This window comes from Carettochelys insculpta, chromosome 6, assembly GCF_033958435.1.
Source record: "Carettochelys insculpta isolate YL-2023 chromosome 6, ASM3395843v1, whole genome shotgun sequence".
NCBI lineage: Eukaryota > Metazoa > Chordata > Testudines > Carettochelyidae > Carettochelys > Carettochelys insculpta.
The window spans coordinates 62,916,543-62,938,532 of NC_134142.1; the positions used below are offsets into that span (position 1 = coordinate 62,916,543).

General features: G+C 40.2%; 1 protein-coding gene across 1 annotated transcript in view; it reads right to left on the reverse strand.

The window, feature by feature from the left end:
• Positions 1 to 10,199: 10,199 nt before the first annotated feature.
• Positions 10,200 to 21,990, reverse strand: part of EHD4 (EH domain containing 4) — a 55,506-nt gene continuing 43,715 nt past the window's right edge. Inside the window, exons 5-6 of the mRNA XM_074997056.1 lie at positions 20,087 to 20,251; positions 10,200 to 13,584 (exon numbers count right to left, since the gene is read on the reverse strand). Coding sequence (XP_074853157.1) covers positions 13,051 to 13,584; positions 20,087 to 20,251 — 699 coding nt within the window. The 3' untranslated portion in view covers positions 10,200 to 13,050. The remainder of the gene's footprint in view (positions 13,585 to 20,086; positions 20,252 to 21,990) is intronic.

The following is a 21,990-nucleotide window of genomic DNA, read 5'->3' on the forward strand; positions in this document are numbered from 1 at the left end:
CTATTTTTGGTCCTAGGATTTAGGCCTAAGTAACTGTTCTGGTTACCGTGGGTTATGGTTACTATAAGCTATTGTTATTGTGTGTTATACATTACAGATGCTTTGTTAATTGATTCATTATTTCCCTCTTCCTACTTATTGTAAATTAGTCTCAATACATGTTTTAAAACACATTTTACTGTCCATTTCTTTCTAATTAATCTTAATTTACTTAAATTGGGTGTGATCCTCACTGCTGATAGATACAGCATTGGTCAGGAGGTCTGTGCTTCCGAAAGAGGGACAACCCAGATTTGGAGCTTGCTCAAATGTCGTAGTTCCCTGAGTCCCCAAGGTAACCTTCTGTATCCTCACAAAACGAAAAAGCAATCCTGTAGCACTTTAAAGACTAAAAACATAATTTAGTAGGTGATCAACTTTTGTGGGACAGATACACTTCCTCAGTGGGTCTGTCCCACAACAGCTCATCACCTACTAAATTAAGTTTTTAGTCTTTAAAGTGCAATAGGACTGTTTTTTGTTTTCACGCATTTGAAGTTAGTGCTTAGAGGCAAGGACTGGGCTGATAAAGGACAGAAACTGAATACTTATTTTGTGCTAGGTTTAAGTTGTCTTTTCATGCTGAGGAAATCACTAGTCTTATCCTCTCTGTTATTGTAAGAACATAAGAAAGGCCATACTAGGTCAGACCAACGTAAGAATGGTCCTATTAGATCATCTAGCATGGTATCCTGTCTCTGATGGTGGCCTTGCCTGATGTTTCAGGGAAGGCAGAGAACAGATGACTTTCTCATGATCCATCCCCAGCCATTCAGTCCTAACTTCAGGCAATTGGCAATGTAGAGACCCGTGGTTTGTGAAGACACATCTCTGACCAACTTGTGCCATCGCTGTTGGTGGACCTATTCTCTACAAACTCATCTTTGAACCTACGTTTCTTTTTTTTGGCCTTCACAACATCCCATGACAATGAGTCCCAGAGGTTTACTGAGTAAAGTACTTCCTTTTGTTTGTTTTAAATCTGCTGCTTATTCAACTCACTGGGTACTCTTAGCTTTTGGGTTATATGAAAGGGTTAATATTAGTTCCTTATTCATTTTCTATACATCAGTCATGATATTATGGGCCTCTTGTCATATCTCCCTTTGTTGTCTTTTTCCAAGATGAGAAGGCCCAATCCTTTAAATATCTCTTCATCTGGAAGTTGTTCCATGCCACTAATGATGTTTGTTGCCCTTCTCTGAACGTTTTCTGATTTTAATACAGTAAACTCTCTCATATCTGGCATTCTACTATCCAGAACTCTCAAATAATCAGCATTTTGATCATAAATAAATTTTAGTTGTTTTCCTTAAGTATAGCATAGTGAAAGCAAATACAAATAAATCCAGCATAAATTTACAGTGTACACTACTATTCTGCACTGGACAGGGAAATATGGAAGGAAATGGAGAGGCATCAGACACCAATGGGCACTGAACCCATGGCTATTGATGATAATGATGATACAATAGTACTGTTGTTGATAAAATACCCTGCATACATTTGTTTGTTTCTTAATATCTAATGTTTTTTATTTAGTGTTATACATTGCTAGGTATTCCTGTCTATTATCCAGAATATTTGAATATCTGGCAACCTCACCATCCCCGGGGCTGCCAAATATGAAAGAGTTTACTGTACAACTTCTTGAAATGAGGCAACCAGAATTGCATTCAGTATTCAAGGTATGGGTACCCCAGGGATTTATATAGCGGCATTATAGTCACTGCTTTATTATTTATCACTACCCTACTAGTTTCTAATATTGTTAGGTTTTTTGACTGCCACTGCAAACTGAATGGGTATTTTCAGGATACTATCCAGTGAGTCCAATATCACTTTTTCAAGTAGTAACTAATTTAGACCCCATCGCTTTGTATGTATATCCAGGATTATTTTTTTCAGTGTGCATTACTTTGCACTTAACAACGAATTTCACCTGTGCTTTTGGTGCCCAGTCACCTAGTTTAGTGACATTGCTCTGTTAATCTTCAGTCAGTTTTGCATTGAGCTATCTTTAGTAACAGCAAATCAAAGACAGACAAAGGCTGATTTGGATCTTTGTTGCCACGCATTTCTCTATGGGGACTTGAAGAGTTCAGTTTAATTGAATTTTTTTTTTATTTTTATTTTTTTTAAATTGTTCTGTGCCACAGGTTCAAGAAACCTCCAGAGTACGAAACATATAAGCTTCCTAAAAATGCAAGGATTTTCCATAGTATGTATAATCACTTCCATAAACATGAGTTAAGCATTAGCTAATGATTAGTATGTGGAACAAAGGTTCTGTTTTTATTGCTGAATGTTAACACTATGGGCACTAGAGTACCCTGGTATGAAATCTATTGATCTTCAGTGTCTTAATATAGGGTGTTTAAAATCCTCAGGAATATGAGCAACAATGTTTACAATTGTATTAAATAAAGCCATTTTACAAACACACATCCCATTAAGAGGAACCGTACACACACACAATCCATCCCTAAACAACAGCTGGAGAGAGGGACGCCTAGGATGATTCACAGAGGTATACATTTGAACTAATGAAGCAAACTTATGGTAAATGGGGGGACATGGCAGTTTTTGTTAAAGGAAATGGCATTTTGTTCATTTCACATGCAAGTCACCCTTTAAAAATGAGCTCCCAACAATCTGTCAGCCCCAGCCTGCTCCCATTGCAGAGAAATTGGGTGTTGCCTCTGGCCTCAACAAGTGTGGGGGATCAAGCCCATTGGCCAAATTCTACTGTGCTACTCGACTAAGTCTAGAGTATTCCCAGTGAATGCAGATGCATGTCTTTTATTGATGTTTCCTGGTGACATGAAATGGTATTGCATTTTACAGCAACGGAGCCACACAGCTACAACTGTAAAGCATGTAGGGCGCTGTCCTAGTAGATGTAATAATAATTTCCCCTCTCAAAGTTGGCTTTTGGACCATTTGAAAGAAATAATCCTAATGAAGCTGTCATACTTCAATAGCACTAAATCACTCCAGGGCCTACTTAAGAAGGAAATTTGTCTTTAGCCTCATATCAGAGATGTACAGTACACATTATTTAGACATGAAGGGCTCAAAGGGACCTCAAGAAGTCAAGTCCATCCCCCCTACACTGAAGTAGGACCAAGTAAACCTAGAGTATCCCTGCTAGGTGTTTGTCCTAGAAATGCTTACGGCTATGCTCAAAAAACCTTTTATTTGTTCAGTAATCTAGACTTACACTGTGCAAAAAGTGTCCCTCTGTTTGCAGCGCTCTGATGTCGCAGGCGGGAACTTCTAGAACAGCTTCAGATAAATAAAACAATCACTTAAATAATAAAAATGGAACATTGATTATGTTAATTATTGTGTAACAAAATTTATCTTTTTTAACCGACAATGTTTTGGTACATTTCCAAAGTTAAGAAACAAGTTGTAGGTTTTGGCAGATGGGCTGGGGAAAATTGATATTTTGGCACCTGGAAAGGTGTGGAAAATTATTATTTGGAACCGCAGAATAAGTATACTAGCTGAATATTTTCTGCTAAATTTCAGCTAAGATAATGTTAAGATTCCAGAAACAACACTGAAGTGCATGTAATGAAGTGCTCTTCAAAATAAGCTGTTTCTGCTCGTTTGTAGATTCTGGATGACATCACAACTTTGGTTTATCCTCCGTTCACATATGGAAGATCATTTTTAACCACAAGAGCTAGAAAAAGATTTTTAAAAATTGAAAACAGATTCTGGAGTACAATTCTGGAGTAGGCACTGAATTCTGCAGCAAACTCTAGGGTCACAGAATAGGTAGAGCCCCATACAGGTTGTCTTTACAGCTCTGTAATGCAGGCATTGTGCCCAATTTACAGAGAAGTAAATTGAGGCACTGAGATTAAGAGGCTTGTAAAGGAGTACTCCATAGCAAAGAAGTAGTAATTCAGATGAGTATGATCTAAATGATTAGTTCAAAACTTCTTCCTCTAATTGATTTTTCCTCTCAGAAAAAGTTTCACAACCACCTCAAAATGATTAGAAGACATTCAAATAAATAAATATATATTATATATATATTTATTTCAGTATCTGTATACACTTTATTGTGCATGTAACCACAGCAGAAATCTTGATGACTATATCCTTGTACAGATTCAAATATGCATCAACAACTTATTAAACATCTCTTTAAAAATTACCTGTCTTTGGTATGAACATAAAATATTTAACAATGACTACAGCTCTCCACAGATAGAAAATTTGTATCCACATCCACAAAAATGAGCTGCAGATATCCACATTGACATACAAGAGATGTGAATAACCACTAATACAAAGCAGATATCCATGGACTTTGCAGGGTTTTAACAATGACACAAGGACAGGTGATTGTGTAAAACAGAAAATGCAAAGTAGCATATTCTTAGTACTCACGAAATTACATACACAAAAGAAAAGATAAGCCCTAAGGCAGTGTCTCCCAATTGTATTTGGACATGGAACCCTTTTGAACTTTAAAGAATTTGGCAAAACCGCATTCCCAGGCCTTACCTCCCTTGGCCCCCAAACCCATCCCCAGGCTTTACTTGCCTCAGACCCCAAATCCACCCCCCCATCTCCAAGCTTTACCTCCCCATTCTGAACCAACCCCCCCAACATCCCTAGGCTTAACCCCCTCTCAGCCTGAAACCTGCCTCCCAATCCAAAGGATTCTCTCACTCCAGCCCCAAACTGGCCCCTGGGATTAACCCATCCCTAGCACTGGCTGGGGAGCCTACACAGACTGCCACGTGTGCCCACCGAAGGGAAGGCTGATGTGGAGGTGTTTCTCTGGAAGGGGTGAGCTGAGCCATAACCACTGGAGGAGTGTGGCCACTTGGGCAGCTGTGCGAATGAGGGGCTCTCTCTGGCTCCTTGCCCTGCCGCTGCTGAAATAATGGTACTAAATTCAGTTGTTTTAATGGCCAGATCCCTGCCACTGCCCTCCTGGCTGTTAAACCAATTAAATTTAGTTCTACTGTTTAAGGGCAGCAGAGCAGGAAGCCACAGAGGAGTCAGCTATTGTAATGGAATTTTCTTGAGGAACCCTGAGGTTCACCATTTGGGAAACACTGCCTTAAGCTCTTTGAGTGAATTAAAATGACAAACCATCAAATTGTAGAAACAGCATATTGTTAGAAAAAGTATGTATTTTTAAGTGTTGTAGGTAAGCTAACAAAAGTGAGGGACTAATCATATTACTTGCTTGAGAGCAGTTTTTGTACAAATTTGCATACCTTATGCCAAAGACAGCTGTTGTACACTGGGTCTATCCAGACTAGAGTTTGAAATTATTTCTAGTAATTTGCATACAGTATAAGTTTTATAGTCAGCATGGATATAAACTCTCCCTCCTTCTCTTCTTGTTTAAGGACACGTCTACACTAAACCTTAAAGCTCACTGTAGATAACACAAATTCCAGCTACTGCAACTGCATACTTGGAATCACCTTATCTGCAATCGACTTACCCAACCATCCTCACAGAAGGAGACCGATGTGAGAAACTCTCCTGTTGACCTCCCTTACCCCTCACAAGATTGAGGAGTACAGGGACTGACTATCAAACTCTGATAGTTCAATCTTGCACTAGGCATGTGAAATTGAACCCCTCAAGATTGATCTGGTCAGGGTCAATCTTCTAGGTAGGGAAGACATACCCTAAGTCAACCTGTGAGAATAGAACCAGAGTGTACGACACAAAATTAATATGGTGTTTCAAATCACCTAGGGATGGATGGCGGATGTAATGTCTATCCTCGTTTCAGCTTGTTGAGTTTGAGAAAAATACTAGCAAGTAGTACTGTTCTCACAAAAACTATGCTTGAAAATATTTTTGAACACTAGAAAATACAGTTTAAGCACAGTGAGGAAGTACGACCAGGCCCAGGTAGCAGTGCTACCAATTATCCACATTTTTTGGTTAACTGGTACAGCTAGGTCAGTTAGAAGTGTGAGGTTTTTTGTTTTTTTTTTTTATTGACATAGATATGACAGCACAAGCTCTACCCCAGAGTCATTATATGGCATAATAAAGCTTTTGTTGGTATCATTTATTTTGTTCAGGGAATGAGTGTAAGGCATACCAGCAAAAACACTATTGTCAGTGTAAGTTGGTGTATCTATATTAGCAAACTATTTCCAGTATAGACAAGACCCCAGTCCTGGGTCTTTCCTGAGCACAAGTTAATGGTAATGTCAAACTCAGTGGGCATAGTTATGTTGTAACATGGTTCCCAGCAAATAATCTGAAAATGCATTTCATTTAGGATTTGTCAACCAAGAAAATGTGGACTCTGTTGTGATATCAATACACTGCACTTATCTGCATATGAAAAATATTAGAGTCTGGCAGCTTGTGAAACTATCCAAAACATTTCTCCTCCTTCTCCCACCCCCATATATTCTTTACTGCACTCTTTTAAAAGAGCAACACAGCTGGGGAAGAGTTGAGAGAAGAAAGGGGGCATACAAGAGAGGGAATTCTGACAGCAAGAAATGTAGAAACTTTTTGCCATTACTAAAGAACTGAGTAAAATCTGGAATTTCAATTGTATAGCAAATGCTCTGATTTTGAGATTTTCTTCCAAATTCAGAATTTCAAGCAAAAAGGAATATTAAAAAAACCTGACCATATAATTTCAAGAAAGTCAACATGGTACATTTCAGTTAAACATTATTATTTTGTCTGTATTGCTTTGGCGTTTTTTTTTTTTAATCATAATTATGTAAACACGGAAAACCTGAAATGGAACAGGTAAAATAAGATGTTTTGACTTTATTGAAATGAAGCATTGATTGTTTTGATAAAAAAATTTTGGCAACAAATCAACCCATTCTAACTGAAAATCAGACTCTCTCTCTGTGGCCACACTAATCCGTCCTTTGGGAAGGGCTATGGTAATGAGGCACTTTGGAATATGCTAACGAAGCACTTTGAGGAATATGCAGCACCCCATTAGCATAATGGTGGCCACGTCGGCTTCAAAACTGTTGGTTTCTAAACGCACGCCCCTGTGTAGCTGGGGGCCTTTTGAAACAGCCCCAATTTCAAAAACCCCTTCTTTCCGTCTGGTTTTGGGATGAAGGGGCTTTCAAAATCAGGGGGCTGTTTCTAAAGGCCCCCAGCTACACAAGCAGCGTGTGTTTCAAAAACAGTCATTTCGAAGCCTACGCAGCTGCCATTATGCTAATGAGGCACTGCATATTCATGGCAGTGCCTCATTACCATATTCTGAAGTGCCACATTACCACAGCCCTTCCAAAAGGAGGGGCTAGTGTGGCCACAGCCTCTCTGTTCATTAACCATGTTGAAAGTGCCATTTAGCAGTAGCCTGCACCCATAGGAGTGAAAAAGGTGGTTTCCCAACAATAAGTTTTTCCACTAACAATAAAACAAGAAAGATAAAAATGTATGACAGAAAGCTACTAAGGGACACATTCTGCTCTGCAATTCAACAGATAGGGAAAGTCCCACAGCAGCAGAATAATTGTGTCCATTGTGTCAGAGTGATTCAAGATATGGAGTCACATGATGGTGATTTGCAGCTCATCTCCACTATGGATTCTTGTGTCTCTCTACACAGAAAGGTTAGAAGGAAAGCAGAGGATCTGCAGTATGCAGATCATGTCCGTCCCACCCCCAACAATATGGTATGAGTGCAGTAAAGGATTTTTACCATCTCCCCCTCCTGCCCTACCCAGTGAATTTCCCTAGCTAAGATACACAGGGAAGGTGCTAGTGTGTGCATTTGCCCCTGACTGTAGAGATCATACACATTTAAACACATTTACGTTAGTACAAATTGCTTCTAAAATCTCAGTGTCTATCAAACAAAACAATAGTTTATCATAACAAATGATTTTATAAGCTGCTACATAAATTACATAGAGGATAAGTACTACCATTCAACATTGCAAGGCTTATTTACAGACTCAGGGCTAGACTCACCCAGAGCACAAATGAGCACAAACACAAAGAAATTAATGGAGATCAATAATAAAGACTGAATTTTGCCCTTACACTAGCTTCTGGGTTTTAGTTTTGGGGGGAGTTTTCAGTGGTGTTGGTGACTAAGTTTTATTCAGGAAGGAAAAGTAATTAAAACTGTTTGAGAGTTCAGGAGTAATTAACTAAATCAGGATACCCTTGATACAAGGGTCTGAAAGCCTGGCTGGGTAAAGTAACATTACCCTTCCGTCACTGTGTAAAATGGCTCCAATGATTTCCCACACAGCAGAATTCTGATAAAGATCAGGTAGCTCCTTTTCAAAACACAACTTCACATTTAGGATGGGAGAAGGAATTAGTTTAAGCTGTAAACAGTTTGGACCAGCAGATTTTAACAAGACTATTTCTGTATTGGTTGCCCTTGCTCTTTGGTATCCTTCTTGCCTCAAAAAGAATGCACAGTTTACAATTCTGTTCATGGAAAAAAACCCCTTGGACCAAAATTGCCCAGTCATGTCTGAAGCAAAACTCCCACTGACCTTGTACTGGAACAAATTTTACTACTGAAATTCCCATTAAACATGGAAGTAGTGCAAATCATGTCATTGATCAGAAAGCAATTCTCTCCTGCTACCAAATGTGCCTCTCTATGCTCATTTCTCAACTGCACTCTATGAGATGACAGTACCAAAGTGGCTGCCCCCCACATGCTAGGAACTGAGATAAAAGGAGAAGGAAGACGTGAATCTTCTCTTTAACAAGGGAAAAGTTTTCTTCCCCATCTCATTCCCCAAATACTGAAGCAACCCTATAAACATGCTGTTCTGCCACAGCTGAGCTGAAAGGAGTGAGTATGTGTTTAGTGTGTGTAAGTTTATCATCAGCTTAAAAGAAAAAGGAAAAACAGAGAAGTGAAGAAAAATAAACTGTTTCCCTCATGAGCATAAGCAAAAGGGGAAACTCTGCAATGAAAGTTGGCTTTAGGCTATAAACAGGGACCCAGAAATGCAAAGGGGTCTTCTTAACTGTAGCTTTGAAGAGGTAAGCAAGGTGCCTTGGTGGCACAGAAGCAGCAGGGAGTAGAACAAGCTAAAAGGAACAGCAACCATTTCCCCTGCAGGACAACTGCGTTATTTTCCCATCCGTGCTCAAATAATTTTCAACATTGCTCATAATTAGCAAAATCAACATAAACAGCTTTGAACAGCTTTTTGTCATCTGTGGATTCATCAGAAAAAAACTGAGTAGCATCAATATGTTTCTCATGTATGCCATGAGAGACAGGGCAGAAAGCATCCTGGATACAGAAGATCTACACCACATCAGAAGAATGTATATAAAATAGGAAAGAGACAGAAGTAAAACTGGGAATGGGAAAACTAAGCTACCCCCAAAAGATTTCAAAGCTTTAAACAGACAACAAACATGAAAGAGGAATCATAAACAAAGACGAATACACGAATATATCCAGTAGGAGACACTGAGGACAGGTAAACACAGAAACCTACTGGATGGAAGAGGTCTCAAGACACCCCGCCCCCCCCCCCCCCCCAAAAAAAATAAATAAACACACCACGTAAATCAGCTGAAGACTTAATATCATAAAAGGGACTTATTCAACTTAACAGAGACCTCCAAGGCATTTAGAAGTGAGAGAGAGCCAGACACTCACATAAGATATTCAGACTTGGTAAAATGATCACAGAGCTAATGGTGTACAACAGCATGCAATGTTGAGAAAAGTTCCACCCACCTGCCCCAGTCTCCACATCCAGTGATGACTGTAGCTGGAGCAGTGGATTATATTTAACATTTCAGCAAGAACCTTTCAGAATTCCAGATTACACTGGTTGGCCAGTGTTATTCTGAAAGCCTCAGAGAACATATAACCTGGGACAGATGAAAGCAAAGTCAGCACATTGCCAGAATACAGATTGGAGACGTTTGGCAGAGATTTCTGGTAACACAATATGCTTATATGAGATCCTACATGCTCACTCCAGAACAGGAGTCAGCAACCTTTCCGAGGCAGAGTGCCAACATTTGACCTTTCGTCCTCTATGTCTGGTCCCAGTGCCAGGGATACTTTGTAAAGTCACTAATAGTACTACTTACAGCAGCATAAATTAAGATGGTCATTTGTAGTTTTGAAGTACTATTCTGTTTTACACAGACACGCTAAGAGAGTTGAGGTGTTAGATTTATTTAACAATAAATATTAGCAATATTAAACAAACAGGCAAGTGAATGCTCCTGAAGAGATGGTGGATAGATAGTCTGTTCTCACTTATACTTAGTAAAGGTAATAAACAGAACAGATAGTTACAAAAAAGCATCTCATTCATAGGCACCGATTACCCCTCTCGCTGGGACATGCCCGACCCCTACCCTCCACCCCAGGTCCTGCCCTAGTGCATCTCTTTCACCACCTTTTCTCACTCCTGCTCCACCCATCCTGATCCCATTCCATACTCTCCCCCAGATCACTACCCTGCCGCCTCCATTCCCTCTGAATGTTGCAAATCAGCTGTTTGTGGCACTCCAGAAGCACTGGAATAGCAGGAGTTGGTTAGTGGGGCCACCAGTGAGTGAGAAGCATGGGGGGAGCTTGTCTGTCAGGTGGGTGGCTCACCACCCACTATTTTTCAACTAGGGGTGCTCCAGTCCCAGAAGTCAGTGTCTATGATAATTTATTTGTGGATAAGTTAGTTATCTTAGGGGCTCCTAAACCAAATGAATAAAGAACCTTTTATTGTAATACTTATAATTAGCATAAGATATAAGCATGGATAAATATTAATTGGCATATATTCTATAAGACCTTACTATGGCTATAAGCTTGAGTTATATATAAAGACGGATTAAAATTTTTGCTTCCATTTGGTGAAGATTTTTATGCTGTGTATGTCTTTAGCCTTCATATTATGTCAGCTGTAGTGAAGATGAGAATACATTTTTAAATTGCAGCAAAGAACAACAACAAGATTTTAAGATACTAGATTGATTAAAAAGTATTGCCAAACCTGAAGCAGTTAATTTGAAGAGCCTGAATTTATACAAATTTGAGAATATATGGGAGGACTTTCTTAGAGTATTTAAGTACTTCAAACATGGAAATTCGTGAAAATTATAGATTTAAACCGGCTACAGTTAGAAAATCAGGAACTAGTTTGGAGATGCAAGGATATTGTACAACACATCATTGCAAGCTCAGATGCTGAGAGCTCAAAGTTAGCAATGAACCATAAAGGCTTCTCAAAATTCTGCTATAATGCCCCTGCCATTCAGATATGGTTAAATGAATTTGCTTGCTTAGTCTCAAAAAATTTTCCCGTCTTCACCCAAGATCTGAGTCAATCATTCTTTAGATTTGACTATCCCAGGAGATACTCCCAGAATCTACCTTATCTGGATTCTAGGAAAGAAAGAAAGTGCTCAAAGCTACAGTACTTTTGATACCTACAGTATTTTATGTAATATATGGATTACAAGGTGATTCTCATTCACATGCACATAACTAAATTAACTGTCAAGTTTGGTGCCAGGAAGGAACTGTTCAACCCCCAACACTCTGTAGGGAAAATAAAGCATATTAAAACAGCAACAGGCTGGAGAATCGCTTCCCTCTGGAGCACCAAGAATACAGATGTTACAATCAGTGGTGCTTCGCCCACACAATCAATTTTCTCTGCTTGCATCATCAGGAAGTATGGCAAAGCAAAGTGCTGGTGGTTCCTCTTTCTCTCTCAAATGTTTTTTTAATAAATTAACAGTGCTCTAAGGGGCCAACCCAACTTTTGTTATAGAACACCATTAATTTCAATGGAAGTTGGCTTGTCCCCTTAGTGGCCTACTTTCTGACGATGATGCTACAGTTAGAGTAAAGCATCTTTTCTACATTTGCTTTCCTGTTAAAGAATTAAAATAAACTAAAATGAATACTTGGAAGTAAGGATATCCACATAATTGGTTGTAAACTCTGAGTGCATATCCCAAGAAAATTTATCATGCCAACTAAATATGCACAGACTGTCCTGAAAAGTAGTTCAGTAAAATACACCCTTCTCTCATGATCCAAACCAAGCCTTCTGTTTCTGCTAAAACAAGTGAACACATATGCTTTCAAGACCCAGGACCATACAGTGTTACAACTGGAAATGTTTAGGGATTTACACCAAACAATCTGCAAAGCACCTAAGCAGAAATCTCAAAGTTCCCATCCTCAACACAGTGGGCGTACAAATCTTTTTTAGTTTCACATAGACTGAATCAGCTGCTCATTTTTTGTGCATAAAGCAAAAAGAAGCATCTCTTCTGTTTACAACAATGCAAAATGGTCAGATTTAAAAAGTTCTAATGTATTGCAGATTTTAAAAATGGTTCAGCTCTGAAGACAGCTGATAAAAATTCTGAACTTTCTGCTCATGTCCTGAGTATTATTACCAAAAAAAAAAATTCCACCCATGCTCCTCTTCTCTCCCAAAGGTTATTGTTAAAATCAACAGGAGATGATGAAGGCATGCTCCTTTGTATTTCTAAATTTTAAAGCTAGGGATGCTGATATTCATAAAGGCACCTGATGCACCTTTGCTTAATAAAGCTATGTCTCTTAGAAACTGGTGGGTTTGAACTTTAGAGTTTCTTCCATTTGCTAAACAGTTTGAGGAGCTTTGCATTTACTAGGTATTCATGTTTGGTAGATGATTTTAGGTGTGGTCTAACTGTTTTTGGTTGTAAGTACAGTGGGACATGAATGGGATGATTCTCAAAGAAAGCCTGGCTTTCTTAGCAATATGAATTGTGGAAGTAGTTACAAAAGGCACTTGTGATAAACCTCTCAGTTAAGGCCAGCCAGAGCCAGTACCTAAGTAACTGCTGTAACATGTTGCTGGTTCCAGTAATTCATGTGAAATCTGATATATGATTTAAAGATTTCCTCTAAATCTAACTTCAGGCACTGGTGGGTCAACTGATATATAAAAAAGATTTAGAGGGCTCTTAATTCCCTCCCCCCATCCCTTAACTTAATTCCTCTGCTGGTGTTTTTCACTCCATCATCTGAGGCTTCCTGTGTGAAGGTGGCACCAGGTGAGATGGTAAAACACCGGGCAGTTCATACCCATCCAGTTTAATCTTGATGAGATGTTTTGCCAGTGCAAACTCCTCCTCATCCAACATGCCATCGTTATCACAATCTGCAAGCTTCCAGATTTTCCCCAGGACGCTGTTCGGCAGTTTGGAGTTAACCATTTCTTTCTTTGCATTGACCCCAGAGATTTTGCCATTGATTGGTGACAGAGTGTAGAAGATCTCATCATATGCAGGTTTATCTTTAGCAACAACCCACTCGTTCTCATCAGCTCCTTCCCCGGCACCTTCCCCATATCCATGGTTAAAGGGTCCTGCTGTGGTGCCATCAAAGGCTCCACCGTGCACCATCTGCGTAGGCATGTTGCTCTCCTCCTGGCTGATCAGGCTCATCAGAGAAGCAATTTTATTGGCCAACATGTTATCCACAGCTTCGATCAGCTTTGGTTTCAGAGAATGAAATTTAGAGAAGTCACAGGTCTCCAGCTGTTCCTGTCATTAACAAAACATACAACAGAAGCTCAAAACTAAACATACTTGAAAGAGAAACAAAAGTTTATATATTTTTACATACACACAGACACACACTGACCACCATCCTTACATACAAAATTCTAAGCATAATTTTTCAATGACTCAGTATTATATCCTTCCCTACCAAACTGCAGTTCACTTTGGTTAATTTAATGGTCAAAGGATTTTTAAAGTTGTAAATGTCATGCTTTCACCCTCTTGCCACCAAAATGTCACAATTCTGCAACTGTAAGGGTCTTGACCCAAGAAGGAGTTGTGAGGGGTTACAAGGTTATTGTCGGGGTGGGGGTGGGGAGGAGGTGTGGTACCGCTACCCTTATTTTTGCACTGCTGCTAGCAATGGTATTGCCTTCGGAGCTGGGCAGCCGGACAGCCATGGCTGCCCACGAGGAGCCCAGTTCTGAAGGCAGAGTGACCAGCAGCAGTGCAGAAGTGTGGCACTGTATGGTGCTGACACCCTTACTTCTGTGCGGCTGCCTGCAGAACTGGGCCCTCATTCAGCAGCTGCCATTCTCTAGCTTCCTAGCTCTGAAGACAGCTATGTATAAATAAAGGGTGACACAATATGGTACTGCCAACCATTCTGAGCTGCTGCAGGCAGAGCACTGGTTTCAGAGCTGGATTACTGGACAAGGATCTGCTGCTCTCCAGATGCCCAGCTCTGCAATCAGCATAGAAGTAAGGATGACAGTATCATAACCCCACTAAAATAAACCTGCAACACCCAGCAACTCCCATTTGGGTCAGGACACACAATTTCACAAATCCTGGTCTCTCCCATGAAATCCATACTATCCAGGGTAAAAGCAAACAAAAGAACTGCTATCATGGCCTCGAATTTGGTAGGGTGCTGCCTATTAATTTACACTTGTAGCATTTTTCTCAAGAAACAAATATCTCACAAATAACTTTTCTCTGATATGTGCTGACCAGCAAAGCTTTCAATTTAATATTATTTCTTATAACAAAATACTAAGTTCCAAAAATCAATAAATAAGTACATTAGAAGAAGAGCACAGAGATTTTCCAGTAAAGGTACCAGCCTTGCAAACACCTACAAAGCCACAGAAAGTTAAAAACAAGTCAAAATATTTGCAGCATCAGGGATCAATTTTGTAACTAATCTTTTTGCCAGTGGCTAAAGCAACAAAGAGTAGGCATAACTTGCAAATATAAATTCACTACGCATAGCAAATTTTATTTAGTTCCATGTCACTCAAGAATAACTTACAGAAACTCTGTAGCACTTTCTCCAGTTTTAAGAACCTCACTTCAGCTAGTTTTCCACATTCCTCCCCTCCAACTTCTGCAACTCTAATAATTGATTTAATTCACAATCTTTTTAAAAATCAGGTGAAGTAGGAACTAACTGTCAAACTTAATTTCACAGAGCTTTTCTGTTCTTTCACCGTACCTTTAATGTTAGCCCTGGTATTAGGTAATGCCACAGAGACTTATTGGACACTACTATGTACCATAACAGCAGCCAGCCTATTCCCATGTCAACTAATTATCAAAGGGGTATCCATGTTAGTCTGTACGTGCAACAACAATGAGAAGTCCTGTGGCACCTGATGGACTGACAGATTTATTGGAGCATAAGCATTTGTGGCAAAGACCCACTCAGATACATGAGGGTCTTTGCCCACGAAAGCTTATTTTCCAATAAATCTGTCAGTCTATAAGGTGCCACAAGGGCTTCTCATTGTTTTAACAATACCAATGTTTTAATATCATCCTACCTGGAGCTTCCTACTCAGCTATAACTCCCACTGATTTCAGTTGGAGTCCTGCCCACACAAGGTGTGCGAGATCAGGTCCTCGCTGATGTATATTTATGGCTGACATAAAGCTATTAACATATTTCAGGCTGCTATGAAATGTTGCTATCTGATTAGCTATCGTTTCAAATGCTTTGCACAAACATCTAAGTGAAAATGAAAATAGCAAAAGAGCAAAGATTCCTGAGGGCATGGAACAGCTTGTCCTCAATGATCCAATGACAAGTGTCAGGTCAAAGGCTCAGTTCCATTAGAGAGAGCCAATGGGTATTTCTCTTAATGAAGGTGACGTCAACCTCTGTTTTTTTTAGCAGAGCAAGGAAGACTAAGCAAAGAAATACCAGAAAATATGCACAGGTAATTTTTGTGAGCCCAACTGTCTCACATGGATATAATGGTTATATTTAGTTCCAGAAATGGTTACGTTATATTTTTATTCCTACACCTATTTCAACCAATAGACTGTCTTGCTGATCAGAATAGAGAAAGTAGGTAAGAGTTTATGAAAGGATAATTGTCACTAACAGAACAAGACTGTACAATGCACTCACAGATTATAATTGCATTTGTTCCGTCACAAGCATATCCTACAAGTGATAGTGTTTCCAAGTTGAGTTTCTTGACAGTAAAGCTGAATTTAACATGTCAGCTTTGTAATCAAATTTTACTAATGAACCCAAAACATGAGAAATCCTACATAAAAAAGTTTAAGGTTAGATATGTACATCCAGAAGGGCAGTTATATGCACTGCAACCAGCATCTTCTAAAAAGCTGTAAGCAGCCTAAGTTATGGCACTGTACCTTCAGATCCTAGGTATTGAAGTCTTTGGAAACTTTATTTGCTTCCAGTCACTGAAGCAATGAGATCACAAGTCTGTGCCTCCTGTTTGTCATGGCATCAGCTGGTGGTACTCATGTAGTTTCCCGTAAGTGTTCAAGTAAAGTTAGATTTGCTATTTATTATTGTTTATTTTCATAGTGATTAACAGTTTAGACTTGGGTCTCTAAAGTCTCTATACCAGAAGTATACTTGTTTTGTTGTGGCTCATGTAAACATGGTTTGGTAATAAAAACTAAAATGAGAAAAAGCAGATTCTGAAATGGTGCCCATCTGGGGCAAGATCTCAGTAACTAGCTTAATACTTGAAGCATCCTGGGAGCACCTGCTGAGGGAAGTACACAATTTGTTCCATGCCATGTGCTAGGGAGGAATGGGAGTGAAAACCCCTAGTCTCATTCAAAGCAATGACAAAACTCCCATTTACTTCATCAGGGCTCAGATTTCAACCTATAAACAATGGTTTCCCACCATAACTCTCCACGTCTCTTCTGTGGCAACCTCAGGCACCTGTTAAACACTGGATGAACTGTTTTGACAAATCATGGCTAACTACAGGCTTCCCTGCTCCACAAAACTCTGGAGTTTGTTTACTGGTTCTTCTGACCCAAAATTTCTTAAAGGATGCGCACACACAATCAGTTTACACACTTGCAAGACCAGGAGACTCTTGGTTTCTATTTAGATGGACTTCATTCACTATTACCAGCTACAAAGCTTCATTTCAGGAAGCAAAGATTAAGACCACAACTCAGTCTGCTAGCCACATCACAACTTTGCTGCCATCTGCTGCCAAGTTTTAGGCAAATACAGCCATCTTTTTTTTCCCCCAAATATTAACCCCTACTGAAAGAGAGTTCCTTTTAGTAACCAAAATAAAAAGCAGTCAAGTAGCACTTTGAAGACTAGCAAAATAGTTTATTAGGTGAGCTTTCATGGGACAGACCCACTTCTTCAGACCATAGCCAGACCAGAACAGACTCAATATTTAAGGCACAGAGAACCAAAAACAGTAAGCAAGGAGGACAAATCAGAAAAAGATAATCAAGGTGAGCAAATCAGAGAGTGGAGGGGAGGTCAAGAATTAGATTAAGCCAAGTATGCAGACGAGCCCCTATAGCGACTCAGAAAGTTCCCATCCCGGTTTAAACCACATGTTAATATGCCGAATTTGAATATAAAAGCCAGCTCGGCTGCTTCCCTTTGAAGAATGGTGCAAAAGTTTTTTTCCAGTAACACACATACCTTTAGGTCATTAATAGAATGCCCCATTCCATTAAAATGTTGACTAACTGGTTTGTGGATCTGGAGTGTTTTGATGTCTGTTTTGTGCCCGTTGACCCTTTGTCTAAGGGAGTTAGAAGTCTGTCCAATGTACAAAGCATCTGGGCATTGTTGGCACATGATGGCATATATGATGTAAGCAGAGGAGCATGAGAAAGTGCCCGTGATTCTGTGAGTAACCTGGCTAGGTCCAGTGGTGGTATTTCCAGACAAGATATGTGGACAAAGCTGGCAGCGGGCTTTCCCTGCAACAAAGCCCGCTGCCAGCTTTGTCCACATATCTTGTCTGGAAATACCACCACTGGACCTAGCCAGGTTACTCACAGAATCACGGGCACTTTCTCATGCTCCTCTGCTTACATCATATATGCCATCATGTGCCAACAATGCCCAGATGCTTTGTACATTGGACAGACTTCTAACTCCCTTAGACAAAGGGTCAACGGGCACAAAACAGACATCAAAACACTCCAGATCCACAAACCAGTTAGTCAACATTTTAATGGAATGGGGCATTCTATTAATGACCTAAAGGTATGTTTTGATAGTGTATAGACTAGCATGGCTTCCTCTCTTTTAGTAACCAGTCTGCCTCAAGTGATCTACTTCATTTACTTGTTACTTAACTCCTCCATCAATGAACAGCGAAAAGGAAGTTGTACTCTTCTGCTCTTCTTTATATGACTCCTTCCTTAAAAAGTCACCCCTCCCTTCTTATTAATTATTCCTACACTGTACAACTCCTGAACTATCACTCGAGGTTTTCTTGTCTTATTGCTCATATAATTTGCTGGTTTCTAAGTTAACTGTAACCATTCAGGAAAGAGGCTTGATTGTTGTGGACAGCTCCATAACAATCTTTGTTCAGTATGCAGTACTTGTCAAAAAACCAAACCAAACAAACAAAAACACCCACTCCAAACCAAAATATTAGCATGTATAAAGGATAGGCTAGAAAACCATTCTGAAAATATTATGCTGCCATTACATACATCAATGGTCCATCCTTGTTTGGAATGCTCATTTCTGGTTACCCTATTTCCAAATACAGATATAGCAGAAATTAAAGAGATCTCAGAGATGCATGGTGAAAATGATCAGAGGATATGAAAAGGTAAGAAGAGGGAGTGAAATTAGCGGGACGGCTTAGATGGGATATGAAACAAGAACAAATATGAACATTATTCCAAATACTGAACAGAATAAAGGAAGTAAATTAAGCACTCATATTTACATGTTAACATAAGAGTAAGGGGACAGTATATAAAACCAAAAAAGCAGTAAGTTTTAATGAGGTTTTTTTCAATGAATAATTAGCTTGTAGAACTTATTGCCATAAGAAACCACTGAGGCCAAAACCATGGTAGGATTTTAAAAAATAGGATCAGACGTATATGGATAATGAACCTCCGTAGTCACATTTATTTTTTTTTTTTTAAATAATGCATCTAAACCCTTGACTTCAGGGCACAAACCAGTTTATTCCGTAGCTGTCCACAGGAACAAGAACTAGATGAAATACTGACTTGATTTCTATGGCTAAGTCTACGCAAAAGGCCTCTCTCGACAGACGTTACTGTCAGAAGGGATCTCCCAGCAAAACTTCTGTTTACAGATTGTGTCTACATATAAAAGCAGATCGAAAGAGCAATGCTCCCTGTCAACAGAGAGCAGCCTGACCCTCTCTCAACAGAACAGCTGACCAGCAGCTCTGCAAAAAGGACTGCCTGGTGAACCAGAAGCCATGTCTGTCAACAAAAGGGCCCCAGAGCACCTACATGGCAGTTTTCTTGACAGAATGCTGTTGAGAGAGGTATTATACCTGCACTGGGAGAGGTATAACGCTGCCGATGGATGTGCTGGGTTTTGTCAGCAAAGCGTATTTTGCATGTAGATGCTCTGTGGTTTTTCTCAACAAAACACCAAGTTTTCCCGGAAAAAGCCTCTCGTGTAGACACTGCCTATATGCTTTGCTATTATGAGTTTAGGATACTTATTTCTGAGTAAGTAATTCATTGTTTTCCTTACAGGTTCAATCTCTCTAGTCCAGCACCCTCAGGACCTGAGCAGTGCTGAATGAGAAAATTTGCCAGATCACAGGAGGTCAATATTATCTAGCAGAATTACCAAGACTTCCACTGTTTGCTGGCTTCTTAGAAAATGCGTAGGTATAAATTAGTTAAACAACAGCACAGATCATGAAGGGCCAGGAACGGCAGCTGTAAACAAACCTTATGGGACTGCGGGAAACTTGGCCACACCCATGATAAATGGCTGTCTGGCTAAAGTCATGCTGCATTATGAATGTTGTCAGACGAGAGTGTTCTGGACTAGAGAGGTTCAGCTCTTGGTTAGGTCATGCTAGTCTAGTTGTGAGACATCGCACTCAGTTTTCAATCATTATTAATTTCTAATGCTTTTTTGCCATTATCTGCAAAACTCACACTACTGCAAACATCACAGGAGACATGGTCATAATCCTTCATTTGCTAGGCTGGTCAGAAGTCACTGGTTGATATTCAAGATACAAATAAACTTTGATTTGAGTTAATGTACCTGCATTTTCTTAACCTCTGGGAAGTCCCCTGGTGAGATATGGTGCTCTCGTTGCAGTTGGACATAGATTTCAGGTAACTTGCTAATCAGCTCCCTCTTCTTAGCCTCTTTTCCAAATACAGATGGCATTTCCTTCTTTAGATGGCTTATAATGTAAGCATGAACCTAGAAAAAACGGATGACAATGGACATTTATGTAGAGAGTAAAAAAAAAAAAAACCATGACAATATTCCTCCTTCTGACTATAAAAGGACATGTGAAAGAAAAGCTGGGTATTAACAACCTGCTGAGCTGACGATGCCCCTAGGCAAATTTCATGCAGATCATATTTTGTGTTTGGGGAAATATGTGAGTCAACTACCATTTACTGCTTTCCCTCAAGCCGTCTGGTGAGTTTTTGGAAAATAAGTGTTTCTTAAATTTTCACAAAAAAATGCTTGAAAAAATGGAATGCAACTAGTGAGAAGCACAACATGACATTCTGTCAGTGTCAACGGCCGTGTCTACACTATGAGAAATTTGAATTCAAGGCAGCTAGCTCAATATTGCCATGTGACTGCCTTCACTTTAAATACCATTAGCTCGATTTAGTGAGCACAAATATCGAGATTACAATACTGTCATTACCTGATGGGTGTAGCATCAAGCTTGAATTCAAAAATTCAATTAAAGGCCAGTGTGGAAGCACCACGTCATAAAATGGAATGTATTAGCCTCCAGAGGTGTCCTGGATGTAAGCCACAGTGCCCCTCAGTGCTCTGCTCTGGCTGCTGCTCTCCTGGTGCACAGGAATTAGGTAACAGGAACACTGAATTACAAAGTGGGAGCAGCAAGCCTGTAGCTGTGGGCTCATGTTCGTATGACAGCCTGAGAAATGTCTTTCTTTCCTTGCTATTAGTGCTGAGAGTGCATCTACCCATTACAAATAGCCCCTATTGGGAGTTCATGGTTCTGCCTCTACACTTGGTATTATTTCCTGCACTGCCTGGTGCCAGCCACTGCCCCGCCACACCACATGGCCACAAGGCTGTTGCAGGGGGTCACGCTTGCATAAGACGTTGAGAAAAGTCTTCTTGGAGGTTTATATTTGTGCACAAAATTCCTTCCCTCCCCCACAGGCACCACACAATTGGAGTCTCTCTCATGCTCAGCCATATCACGTGGGTAGCCCCCAACCCAATAAAAGCATGTGCCTGCCATTTGGTGCTGACCGTGCTGCCAGGCAGCGCTACGTCCTAGCATGTGCACATTTAGGAATCCAAGGGCAGGAAAGAATTTCAGGGGCTTGCTGCCGCTGGGGGGGCACCTCCCCTGGCAACTAAGATACTCAGGGGCTTGCTGCTGCTGTGGGGAAGTCTCCACTGGCAGCTAAGATACTTGGGGGGACCCCTTCAAATGGCTCCCACACTGAGCCCCCCCCCATACCCCTAGTAAGGGACCAGTGGTGCTTGCAGCTGGTGGGAGGAAGTTTCCCCCCCATGGCTAAGATACTCAGGAGCTTGCTGCCACCAGGGAAAAGTCTTGCCCAGCAGCTAAGATAGTCGGGGGAAATACTTCAGCTACAACAACATTACAACTGGCTCTGCAGCTGCTGACCACTGCACCCCCCCACCCCACCAAAAATATTTTTGGGCGCTTGCTGTCCATTGCAGACACCTGCTGGTTTGATATTTCTGTTACAAAAATCTTTTTTTTTTGTAACATTTCCTGTCTGTCTTCATGCTTTGACCCCCCCAAAAAACGTGGGGGGCAGTTGAGATTCCGGTTGCTGTTATAAGTTCAGTGTACGATATTTCACTGACACCTGTGTTGACAATGTCTGTGTAGTGAAGAGGGAAGTCAACTTTTTTTCCCCTAGACTTTTCTGTCCTCTTCCTTCTAACTTTGAGAGTACAGTTAGGGT